General features: G+C 44.2%; 1 protein-coding gene across 1 annotated transcript in view; it reads right to left on the bottom strand.

The window, feature by feature from the left end:
- The window catches only part of SYTL4 (synaptotagmin like 4), a 56,169-nt gene that overhangs the window by 14,644 nt on the left and 27,840 nt on the right, over positions 1–13,685 (bottom strand). Inside the window, exons 2-3 of the mRNA XM_040405346.1 lie at positions 3,020–3,192; positions 2,185–2,400 (exon numbers count right to left, since the gene is read on the bottom strand). Of these exons, the coding sequence (XP_040261280.1) occupies positions 2,185–2,400; positions 3,020–3,138 (335 nt within the window). The 5' untranslated portion in view covers positions 3,139–3,192. The remainder of the gene's footprint in view (positions 1–2,184; positions 2,401–3,019; positions 3,193–13,685) is intronic.

Here is a 13,685-nt window from a genome sequence, read left to right as displayed (position 1 = left end):
AAGGGGGGGGGGTTTCAATTTTTGCCTCAGGCTGCAGGAGGGCTATGTGTTTCCCGGCCCCTGGCCACAAAGCACCGATGGAACGGGGGCCCAAGCTGAACCCTTGCATCAGGCCCCATGAGCAGGGGCGTAGCTAAAACCTCATGGGCCCTGGTGCAAGAGTTCAGCTTGGGCCCCCGTCCCTCAGTGCTTGTTGGCAAGGGGAAGGGGAGCACATATCCTTCCTGCTGCCTGAGGCAAACAGTGAAAGGGCACCCCCCATGCCAAATTCTTAACCTAACCCCTTCCCTCCAGCCAGAGGTGTAAATTGACCAGTGTGCACATTCTATAATGCCAGTGTCTTATGTGGCACAAGGGTCTTTGGGCCCCCTCAGGCTCCTGGGCCCGGTAGCGACTGCTACCTCTGCACCCCCTAGAGCTACGCCCCTGCTCATGAGCCTTTAGCTACGCCCCTGTTAGAGGCTGTCAGGGGTCCCTGGCAACAGATTGTTTCCCTCCACCCACTGAAATAAACATCCTAACCTGGGTGTACATCTCTATGGGGAGGTCAGTGGAAAGAAAAATCAGTCAAACAAGGGTTCATCCAACACTGTTCTCGTGGAGATGGTCAAGTTAAAGGGGTTGCCCAGTATAGAAAACAGATTTTCATCATGCACCCTAACGGAATTCCAATGTAATATGGGGGGGGGGGGGGGGGGGGTCATCTGTTCAGTTTCCTCTGTTACAAAAAACATCTCTCTCTGGAAGACCTGATTGATATAAATGGGCACTGTGTAATGCTTCATTTCCCCTGCGGAGGCACTGCAGGGAAATAACAGGATTAGTTCCAGTTTTCCTCAAAGATTACAGCTCATCGCTAACAGGTCAAATTCAGGGGACACTTTGTGATCTACTTATTGTCAAGCGACACTTCTAACAATTAGGAGGCCCCTTTAAAAAAGTAATCATCAAATCATCTGTGATGAAACTTCTGTCTGGTTAAATTGATCAAGTTAAAAGGATCAAGGGAGCTGTTTGGCTATGCCAGCCTCGGGCCCTCTGAACGATCAGAGGCCTGCTACAGCAATGTTCTCATAGAAGCCTGCTCATGCCAGGGCTCCACGCGAACAATGGGGTCATTTATCAAACTGGTGTAAAGTAGATCTGGCTTAGTTGCCCATAGCAACCAATCAGATTCTACCTTTCATTTTCCAAAGGAGCTGTGAAAAATGAAAGGTTGAATCTGATTGGTTGCTATGGGCAACTAGGGCAGTTCTACTTTACACCAGTCTTGATAAATGTCCCCCATAATCTCCCATTGGCTGCAATGTAAGTCGATCACATATATTGAATATAAAAATTTCTAATTACCCCTCTTGCCTTGTATTAAAAAAGAAATAAAATCATAGGCATCGCTGCGCCCCAAAATCCGAAAGTTTTTATCCCATGTGGTGAATACTGTACCAGAAAAAAAAAAATCTAAATGGCTGATTTGCCGTTTTTTTTTTTTTTCAGTGCTTCACCTTCCCCAAAAAATTAAATAAGCAGTGATTAAAGAAATCATACACAATATGCTCCAATTTATGCGATTTTGGGGTCTTTCACACTAGCGTTTTTGTTTTCCAGTATTGAGCTCCGTCACAGGAGCTGATCAGTTATATCCTAATGCATTCTGAATGGAGAGCGATCCGTTCAGGATGCATCAGTTCAGTCCCTCTTACGTTTTTTGGACGGAGAAAATACCGCAGCACGCTGCAATTTTCTCTCCAGCCAAAAATACTGAACACTTGCCAGATCCAGCATTAATTTACATTGAAGTGTATTAGTGCCGGATCCGGCATTAAGTGTTCCGTCAAAACGGATCCGGCTTTCCGGGCTGTGCATGCGCAGACCTTTAAAAATTTAAAAAATAATTAATACCGGATCCGTTTTTCCGGATGACACCGCAGAGACGGATCCGGTATTTCAATGCATTTGTCAGATGGATCCGGATCCGTCTGACAAATGGCATCAGTTTGCGCCCGGATTGCCGAAATCCTCTGCCGCAAGTGTGAAAGTACCCCAACATGTATCGTGTGTACATACTATAACTGCATTGAAAACTGCGGTAAAAAGGCATGTGGTTTTTGCAACACCTCAGTCGCTACATGTGAACACACCCTGAAAGATTGCAGAATATTAAAAAACACAACATGTGTAACTCACGCCTCCTTGATGCAGACGTTGCACTTCCATCCCCCAGTTAAGGTCTCCATCCTGCAGTCTCTGCATACCAGGTGGTTGCAGCTCCGACAAGTGTTTGTTTTAGGGACCACACGCCCCACATTCTGTTGACAGCGCGCACAGGTTCGATCACTGTAGCGCTGACTTCCCCTTTTTGCACCTTTTCTTCTTATATCTAGTAGTTCATTCTTTAGTCTCCTATCAAACAAAAAAATAAAATAAAAAACTCAGCGGGTCAAGTATTGCAGATGCACCGGAATCTTGTTGGCAATATTGTCAGTGGATACTTCTCCATCAATGTTCATTTAAGCAGAATATATATATATAGACTTACCCTTGAGGGAGATGCATAAATCATATGGCCCCAAATCAAATCCCAAGAAGGACTGCACCAATTTTAAAATGATAATATACTGACAAAATTCCGTCACCACTAGGGGGAGCAGGTTTACTGCTGGTATTGACTTCATTGGAAGCGTTGACACCGCAGTGAGCTCCCCCTAGTGGAGGCAGGGAAGAAGCAGGAAGCGGCGTGTCCTGCTTCTACAGCAAGTATATCATTGCTTTACCCATTTAATTTAACAAAACCAACACCAATAAAAGTTTAATTCCGCTATTTCTTTGTTTTACTATTTCTCAGAAGTTTGGGCGACAACCCACACGATTATCATTACAAATTCCAAAGGTGTTGTCGCTAGTTTTGAATGGAAAGCCAAGTAAAAACCTCTGTGAGAACTGGGATGGCAGCCATATCACTTGTCACTCAGACAACTCAGAGGAAAAAAATACGATCATCGCAACCTTATGCTTCCCTCACCTAATCCGCCGATCTTCCGCTTTCCGCAGTTCTTCATCTCTCTGTAGGACTTGCAGGATAAAATCCTTTTCCGTCTCTGATAGGAAGGACAGATTTACCATTTCTGGATTTTGTGTCATGGTTGCTCCTCAATTCTCAGCATATAACACGGCTATAGTCCCCAGTCAAACAGCCTAGGCCAGAAAATAGGAAATAAAATGATATTAACATGCAGGTTTATACTGGCGCTGGCCAAGTGAGGTAAACAAATTGGGAAGTCCAGGATATATTTTGCATATTTGCACGCAGTGAGTGAAATATTTTAATCTACATTCACAAGCCATATCTCTCCTGACCTAGTCCGGCATACACAACAGATACAGTAATTACAATATCTGAGGCAGGAGCAAGCACGAGTGTCTCTCCTCTCCTGATTTCCCGGTTGGCAGTTCCACTTACATACCGTAAGAAAACTCTCGGCAGGGTGAGCAGAATTAGATCACGGGGCTCCAGGATGACAAAACTCTATCAAAATTCCTTGTGGACCAAAACGTCAATTTTCTGTCATAAATTCTGTTATTTTTCCATACTAACCTGGATGCTATCTGGATATGGTCTACATATAATTGTGACTAATAAAATTCAATACTTCTGCATGATAACTTTTTATATTGAACTATTGAGGACTGCTCAGTCCTCTGCTGGCAGCACTACTTCCCGGCACATGGGCAAGCCTTATCTTCTTCTCTCTAGATCGGTGTTTCTCAACTTCAGTCCTCAGGATTTGAGAATGTCCCACAGAATGATTACGTGTGGGAAGTCCTGATGCATTCACAATAAGAATATCACCTGCTCAGTACTAAGAAAATCCTGAAAACGTGACATGCTGGGGGGTCATGAGGACTGTAGTTAAAAAACACTGCCCTAGACAATTGGGTCAGGGCATCTCCAAAACAGCTGGTATTGTAGAGAGTTAGGGCCTACCAAAAGTGGTCCAAGGAATGACAAAATGTGAACCGACAGTAGACACCTAAGGATCACTGATCCACGTGGAGGGGTGAGGGCTAGTCCGTATCTCTTCCGATCCCAGAAAAAAGCTCCTAGGGCACAAATTCTTGAGAAGTCACTGCTGGCCATTATAGAATGGCGTCAGAACACATAGGCCATCATTGCTTGCTGGACACGGGGCTGCGTATCAGAGTAGCACACAGTATTATTATGGTTTCAAACCTCCCAACTTTTTGGACACTCAAAGAGGAACACTTATGGTTCATTGTGTGAAAGATCCTTTTTTTCTACATAACTATACACTCCAATAGTTTTCTTTTACACAACAGTGCAAACATTATCTGGATATAGAAATTTATCAAATCAAAAATTCCATCAAATAATGAAATAATATGCAAGACTGGCTCTAATATACAGATAGGAACCTGACAAGCACTTTCTAGATCAATATGGCAAATGTAATAATGCAAATCTATACCTCAGATCAAAAAGAGGGACATTTAAAAAGGAGCAAAGAGACTTGGATCAAAAGTAGAGATGGTTCCTCCAAAAGAGGGACACTCGGGGGGGCTTTAATGTTATGGTTGATCAGTGTATACAATTCAATTAAAAGGCATTGTGATTATACCATTACAGAGATGTCCAGTACAGTGGGGCAAAAAAGTATTTAGTCAGCCACCAATTGTGCAAATTCTCCCACTTAAAAAAAATGAGAGAAGCCTGTAATTTTCATCATAGGTACACTTCAGCTATGAGAGACAGACTGGTGGGAAAGAATACAGGAAATCACATTGTAAGATTTCTAATGAATTAATTAGTAAATTCCTCAGTAAAATAAGTATTTGGTCACCTACAAACAAGCAAGATTTCTCGCTCTCACAGACCTGCAACTTCTTCTTTAAGAGGCTCCTCTGTCCTCCACTCGTTACCTGTATTAATGGCACCTGTTTGAACTTGTTATCAGTATAAAAGACACCTGTCCACAACCTCAAACAGTCACACTCCAATAGGCAAGCAGCTTGGTGTGACGAAATCGACTGTGGGAGCAATTATTAGAAAATGGAAGACATACAAGACCACCGATAATCTCCCTCGATCTGGGGCTCCACGCAAGATCTCACCCCGTGGGGTCAAAATTATCACAAGAACGGTGAGAAAAATCCCAGAACCACACGGGGGGACCTGGTGAATGACCTGCAGAGAGCTGGGACCAAAGTAACAAAGGCTGCCATCAGTAACACACTACACCGCCAAGGACTTAAATCCTGCAGTGCCAGACGTGTCCCCCTGCTTAAGACAATACATGTCCGGGCCCGTCTGAAGTTTGCTAGAGAGCATTTGGATGATCCAGAAGATGATTTGGAGAATGTCATATGGTCAGATGAAACCAAAGTAGAACTTTTTGGTAAAAACTCAACTCGTCGGATTGGAGGAAAAAGAATGCCGAGTTGCATCCAAAGAACACCATACCTACTGTGAAGCATGGGGGTGGAAACATCAGGCTTTGGGGCTGTTTTTCTGCAAAGGGACCAGGACGACTGACCCGTGTAAAGGAAAGAATGAATGGGGCCATGTATCCTGAGATTTTGAGTGAAAACCTCCTTCCATCAGCAAGGGCATTGAAGATTAAACGTGGCTGGGTCATTCAGCATGACAATGATCCCAAACACACCGCCCGGGAAACGAAAGGAGTGGCTTCGTAAGAAGCATTTCAAGGTCCTGGAGTGGCCTAGCCAGTCTCCAGATCTCAACCCCATAGAAAACCTTTGGAGGGAGTTGAAAGTCTGTGTTGCCCAGCGACAGCCCCAAAACATCACTGCTCTAGAGGAGATCTGCCTGGAGGAATGGGCCAAAATACCAGCAACAGTGTGTGAGAATCTGGTGAAGACTTACAGAAAACGTTTGACCTCTGTCATTGCCATCAAAGGGTATATAACAAAGTATTGAGATGAACTTTTGTTATTGACCAAATACTTAATTTTCCACCAAAATTTGCAAATAAATTCTTTAAAAAAAAATATCTGACAATGTGATTTTCTGGATTTCTTTTTCTCATCATGTCTCTCATAGTTAAGGTATGCCTATGATGAAAATTACAGGCCTCTCTCATCTTTTTAAGTGGGAGAACTTGCACAATTGGTGGCTGACTAAATACTTTTTTGCCCCACTGTATAATGAAACACTGACAGGCTACTTCTCCAGTGCAGTAATAGAAAGTAAAGAAAAAATAACTAGCAGTTTATTTTCAATCTGAGTACAAGCTGACAGTATTACGGTATTTTGATCAGTACCAGTCTGTGTTGTGTATTCATGTTCCACTTAGTATTGCTGAGGTGACCAATTTGACAACTCGTGGAAAGAAACTGAATGAGGCAAATCATGATATAGCAACCATTTCATACACTGCATACATTGCTCGATGACCATGTGTTTTCAAGAGCTTGCTGAAAAACCAGAAGAACAACAACAGATTATTTTTCTGTGAAGGCCTACCCGACAGGCCATATCTAATCCAATATGGTGGAACAAGGAGGCATATAGGCAGCAGAACACAACATCAAATCCCTTCATGGGGCATGAAAATACACGCCCCATACATTTAGTATTTATGGATATTGTAATAGAGCATGACTATGGACGTTGCTGCATTACAGCTTAAAGGATCCAGTTGTTCAATTGTTCAAAGTTTAAATCGTTCAGGGTTTTAAAGTTTAAAATTACCTTAATAAAAAGAGATTTATGAAAAAAGTTCCATTACGAGGTGTGAGAGCAGAGCGTGCTGGTAAATCTCATCAAACACACCCACAAAGATTCACTGTATTCAGGTATAGTCATCCATTTAAGAGATAAAAGAAGAAAATCCAAGTTCCACAGAAATGTTGCAGAATATTTTCAGGGAACCATGTTAAACCAGCATTACCAAGTATTTTTTTACACAGCCACATTGTAGTATGGAAAAAAAATGAATGAATCAATGGAAAACCAAACATGGTCACCAGCGAAGCAGCAACAGAGCAGTTATCCCATCAGATAGTCCAGGGCTTAGCCTAAAGATCTTGGGCCCCAATGGTAAACTTGTAAAGAGGCCCCCACCTATCATGCACCATAATAGTGATGTATCCTTATGTGGTAGAGGCAGGGGCGGATTGGGAAAAAAAACTAAAAGTGGGCCCATGTTGTAAGTGGGTCCAAATTGGCAGAATACAGGCCAAAATAAGTAGGCGGGGACAACTGAAGTAGACGGGGCCTGCAATACCATAGTGCAGCAAAGAATACTGCCCCAGCAGAACCAAATACCACAGAACAGCACAAAATATTGCCGTCCCAGCCACAGTATTCTACTATATCACAGTCACGAGAACGGTAATACAGTTGAGTTCAGGAGGGACCTGTGGCCGTTGAGCTTTAGATTATTATGTACCTGGCCTGCGGCCATCAAGAGGGCTTGAGAGGTCCACACCGGGAAATTTCCCTGTAGGGTCTTTGGCCGATCCACCCCTGGATAGAGGGACGCGCACTTTGGCCCCTGGTGCCGACTTAACACCCCCTAAAACTATGCCCCTGAAGGCAGTACAACACAAGAGCCCTAAACTACTCTACTGCCTCTAAGGACAAACCCTATCTGTATGCTACTCGAGAGTCCCATCAATGAGACGGATAGGTACGGGGCCAATAAACAGCAACAGTTTCTGGCGGGCCTGGTCCTTTCATGTATAGGGAGTATAATTATTTGCATTAATGTATGTATTTAAATTAAAATATAAAACATATAAGATCTTACCTATCAGTTCTCACAGGTCTTAAGCCTGCTTATTAACTACTACAACTGCCCTACAATAACACTTCCTGTCCTTCGCTCATAGAGGACATTACTTATATCCAGGGGAGGACTGGGAACTTAAAGTCGCCCTGGAAAAAAACCTTAAAAGTGGCCCTTATGTTGTAGGTAGGGATGAGCGAATCGATTCGCATAAAACTTCGCTCTAATACTGTACGGAGCAGCAGCTCCGTACAGTATTAGAATGTATTGGCTCCGATGAGCCATAGTTATTGCTTCGCGAACTCTAGCAAGACTTTGCGCAATAACTTCATAAATTAATTTGTACTGTAAAAAAACATATCCCGAAGTAGAGTACCTTGGAACCAAACCAGAGTTTGAGAATTCGCGAAGCAATAACTTTGGCTCATCGGAGCCAATACATTCTAATACTGTACGAAGTTTTATGCGAACAAACTTCGGATGTTTTAATCCGAAGTCGATTCACTCATCCCTAGTTGTAGGCAGATCCAGACTGACAGAAGACGGGACAAAACAAGTAGGAAGGGACCAGCAGTAACTTAGAACAGCATAAAACTTTGCCATCTGCGTCAGTGTTCAACTGTATGACTGCAATAAAACAAATGGAATCCAGCTTCACATAGAAAATGCCTTTAATCGACTTCCATAAAGTCTTGATGAAGGGCTAAGATGCAATAGCCCGAAACGCGTCATAACAATTGTCCTGTTTGATGTCTGGATTTTATGGAAGTTGATTAAAGGCATTTTCTATGTGAAGCTGGATTCCATTTGTTTTATTGCAGTCCGTATCTGACCGTGTCCAGGTCTAATTTTCCGTGCTCCATTGGGAGGGTGCAGGTGAGAGCTGCAGTGATTTTCCTTCACTTCATTATCAACTGGATCACTGTCCTGAGGATGGGGATACAGTTGTATTCAAAGGGGCACCTGTGGATGCTGGCCAGGAGTACCTGATGTTCCTAGCATTCATTAATGCGGAGAGCACCGGATCGTTATGTACACAGCTGGTCGACGTGAAGAGGGCTCGGACGGGAAATTTCCCTGTAGGGTCTATGGCCAATCTGCCCCCTGCTTATATCCAAATTACCATCCACATCAATGCCCGCAGTTTCATATGTTACTAAATGGTTTGAGAAGCATTGTCCCTAAGTACACATTGATGTGGACGGCGATTGTGATCCACAAAATGTTCTCTTATCACAAGAGCCAAATGTAAGAGCGCAGGGTAGAGAGTGTTGTCCCTCTGCGTCTAGCTTGACTGTTTTGTGGCAACAATAGGCATTTTTAACATAGGGCACAACATGCGTAACAGGAAAATGCAGGATGCACGCACCCGATTGGCGATTCGAGGCCCACAAAACAGATGCGGTAATGTGCACGGGGCCTAAGTCATCAATATAAGATCGGTGAGAACCCGACATGCCAACCAATCAGCTGTTTGGGGCATCCACCAGTGCCAGAAACTATACAGTGGGCAGAGCCAGAAGAAGAAGGCTCCGTCTACTGTGTAGTCGCAGTGTCAATCCAAATCATCGTCCACATCACTGTCTGCACACGTACAGGTACATAGCTGCTGAATACAGTCACAACATTGATATTCATGCACATACTATCCACTATGACAAGACTGAAGGGTACATGGCATGTGCAGGTTTATTATTGACACCTTTAATAAAAACATCGGCATTTTCAAAAAGTTACAAGGAAAATGATGATGATTTTTTTTTCCAGTCTAGGAGAGGTGCTCTATACTGGGCATACAACATAAATGTACGAGGAGGTGATGTTAAGATATGTGACAAGCGAGGTGCTCCCAAAATATAATACCGCCTGCTTCATTTTGATAAATTTGGCTCACTTTACACTCATTCAACGACTCAGTATTTCATACAAGCTATAGGAACTGATCTCTGAAATTTAAGGATAAAAATCTAAGCAAACACCTGAAACTTCTGTTTTTGCTCAGTACCAGGTCGCTCTGGGAACGCAGCTTTATTGACTGGAGTCACATCTCGTGTAGATACTTATCATTTCAGTAGAGGCAAAAATATCACAGCAGTCGACCGAGTGTTTTTTGACACAATTTTTACTAAACTCCTAAACCGTAATATTCTACCATTTTTTTGCAAAGAAAAAAAAGCACAACATAACTTCTACATGTGAATACACCTGAAATGCCTCATTGAAAAAAAATAAATAAATAAATAAATAAAAACACTTAAAGCAATTTAAGGATTTAAGAAACGTATACCACATTCAGTCACAGCTCACTGGAGAGGTGAAACTAATTCCTTGTGCGTCATGCAAGACATTAGTGTTCTTCACTTTTAAAGGCTCGGCCACACACTGCTGGTCTTACACAGTAGAATTTCCACTCTGGATCTTGCTGCAAAATCCTCATACTGTATGTTATATGTGGATTTTGCTTCTGATTTCACCCTAATGATTGCAAAGGGTGCATTTTTTTAGTGACATCTGCAGCATAAATATACAGCACATGGTGTGGATACAAAAATAAAATAAATCACAGGGCAATTTTTATGACAGATTTTTCCCACAGCATGCAAATGAGATTTTTTTAACTCTCACTTTTCTGGTACTACACTGCTCAAAAAAATAAAGGGAACACTTAAACAACACAATGTAACTCCAAGTCAATCACACTTCTGTGAAATCAAACTGTCCACTTAGGAAGCAACACTGAGTGACAATCAATTTCACATGCTGTTGTGCAAATGGGATAGACAACAGGTGGAAATTATAGACAATTAGCAAGACACCCCCAATAAAGGAGTGGTTCTGCAGGTGGTGACCACAGACCACTTCTCAGTTCCTATGCTTACTGGCTGATGTTTTGGTCACTTTTGAATGCTGGCGGTGCTTTCACTCTAGTGGTAGCATGAGACGGAGTCTACAACCCACACAAGTGGCTCAGGTAGTGCAGCTTATCCAAGATGGCACATCAATGCGAGCTGTGGCAAGAAGGTTTGCTGTGTCTGTCAGCATAGTGTCCAGAGCATGGAGGCGCTACCAGAAGACAGGCCAGTACATCAGGAGACGTGGAGGAGGCCGTAGGAGGGCAACAACTTAGCAGCAGGACCGCTACCTCCGCCTTTGTGCATGGAGGAACAGGAGGAGCACTGCCAGAGACCTGCAAAATGACCTCCAGCAGGCCACAAATGTGCATGTGTCTGCTCAAACAGTCAGAAACAGACTCCATGAGGGTTATATGAGGGCCCGACGTCCACAGGTGGGGGTTGTGCTTACAGCCCAACACCGTGCAGGACGTTTGGCATTTGCCAGAGAACACCAAGATTGGCAAATTCGCCACTGGCGCCCTGTGCTCTTCACAGATGAAAGCAGATTCACACTGAGCACATGTGACAGACGTGACAGAGTCTGGAGATGCCGTGGAGAACGTTCTGCTGCCTGCAACATCCTCCAGCATGACCGGTTTGGCATTGGGTCAGTAATGGTGTGGGGTGGCATTTCTTTGGAGGGCCGCACAGCCCTCCATGTGCTCGCCAGAGGTAGCCTGACTGCCATTAGGTACCGAGATGAGATCCTCAGACCCCTTGTGAGACCATATGCTGGTGCGGTTGGCCCTGGGTTCCTCCTAATGCAAGACAATGCTAGACCTCATGTGGCTGGAGTGTGTCAGCAGTTCCTGCAAGACGAAGGCATTGATGCTATGGACTGGCCCGCCCGTTCCCCAGACCTGAATCCAATTGAGAACATCTGGGACATCATGTCTCGCTCTATCCACCAACGTCACGTTGCACCACAGACTGTCCAGGAGTTGGCAGATGCTTTAGTCCAGGTCTGGGAGGAGATCCCTCAGGAGACCGTCCGCCACCTCATCAGGAGCATGCACAGGCATTGTAGGGAGGTCATACAGGCACGTGGAGGCCACACACACTACTGAGCCTCATTTTGACTTGTTTTAAGGACATCACATCAAAGTTGGATCAGCCTGTAGTGTGTTTTTCCACTTTAATTTTGAGTGTGACTCCAAATCCAGACCTCCCATGGGTTGAAAAATTTGATTTCCATTTTTTAATTTTTGTGTGATTTTGTTGTCAGCACATTCAACTATGTAAAGAACAAAGTATTTCAGAAGAATATTTAATTAATTCAGATCTAGGATGTGTTATTTTTGTGTTCCCTTTATTTTTTTGAGCAGTGTATAATATGTTGTGGATTTTCCACAATGGGAGCTGAACTGCAGTAACCAGAATGGCAACTACACTTTTAAATGGAGCTGTGCTTCCGGCTCAGTTAAAGTACTAGTTCCGGTGCCGGTCCCGAGTGTTAGATCCCCACTGACTGGATATGGATGACTTAGGCCTCATGCACATGGCAGTTGCCCGGCCATTCCGTGCATTGGGGACCGCAATTTGCGTTCCTCAATGCACCGTCAACATCAGTGTGGCTGCCGCAGGCAGATCCAGACCCATTCAATTTGAATGGGTCCGTGATCCGTCCACACAACGTAAAAAAAAAATATATATATAGAACAAGTTCGATTTTTTTGCGGTACGGAGGCATAGAGAGGAACCCCACGGAAGTACGTTCCGCACCACACCTTCTGGAATGCGGACCCATTCAAGTGAATGGGTCTGCATTTGTGATGCAGTGTGCATGCAGCATGGGCCCATATATTGCAGACCCGATGTTTGCGGGCCACAATACGGGCATGGCCGGGGAACTGCCATGTGCATGAGGCCTTATCCAGGGGATAGTTGATCAATATTAGGAGCCCAGAAAACCCCTTTAATATTCTGTTCAGTGGGCTCTGTATGAATCTCTCTCTAGATACAATATTATTAATGATGTCAGTGATGAAAACTGAACCCGAGCAAATATAGTCTTGGCTGAATCATCTTGGCCGTAGTCACGCGGCGCCTATTGTGGCGTGACTGAGGTGCCAAAAATAAATAACCAGACTTGCACCTGAAATCCTGCACATCATCTAATGAATCTTGTTTTCAGAAGGAATGAGCAGTAAAGACGGTGTTGTTGCTCTGGTTTCATTTGTGCAATGCACATGGCCAGAGACAAGAGACATAGTACAAGATCATCCAGAAGAGACATCGATTCATGGTACTAAGGCAGCAGGTGTTAGCCTTGGTCAGGGAGGCAGAGATCAGGGCGCACGCGTGGAGGTCAAGTCAGTCGGCAGACAGACAGCAGTGGTAATACAAGCCAGGTTAATGGTTAATGAGGATAGCACAACTAAATAACACATAGATGACCTTATTGCTCAAGCATGTGAACATGGGGAAAAATATTTAAGAAGCCTGCATTGGCTTGAGAGAAGGTACGCAGGTGCATGCTGTACCAACACTTCAAGAGACAAGTCCTGGAGGTATGTTGGAAGACAGCGAGGATAGGGGCCATGAGGATGAACACAGCAGGGGAGAGTGGGACATTATGCACAGGGCCTCCTGAACTGAGGGCAGATTGGCCATAGACCTCACAGGGTAATTTCCTGGTGGGCCGATGCCTAAGGGGCTGCCCATGCCCTCTTCTCTGCCACTGGCCGGGTACATACTGAGCTGTCAACGGTAATTACACTGTGAGAATCAGATACTCATGTACCTGGCCAGCTACCGCACATGCCCTCCTGAATTCAACTGCTGTGACCTGCATCTCACCTCCTAAGTCCCCTGCACATCTTAATCAGAGAGAACGGGAGTAGAAGGAAAGAAAATGGCATCTATTGATGGCCACAACAGAGGGACAGCTTTTGGGGCAGTATATTGTGCTGTACTGTGGTATATGGTTCTTCTGGGATGGTATATTGTGCTATGGTATTGCTGACCCTGCTTACTGGTGTTGCCTCTCCTTCTGCCAATTTGCCCCCCCCCCCCAATTTTTTCC

Source organism: Bufo bufo, chromosome 8 (assembly GCF_905171765.1).
Source record: "Bufo bufo chromosome 8, aBufBuf1.1, whole genome shotgun sequence".
NCBI lineage: Eukaryota > Metazoa > Chordata > Amphibia > Anura > Bufonidae > Bufo > Bufo bufo.
This window is presented reverse-complemented; position numbering and strand designations above follow the sequence as displayed.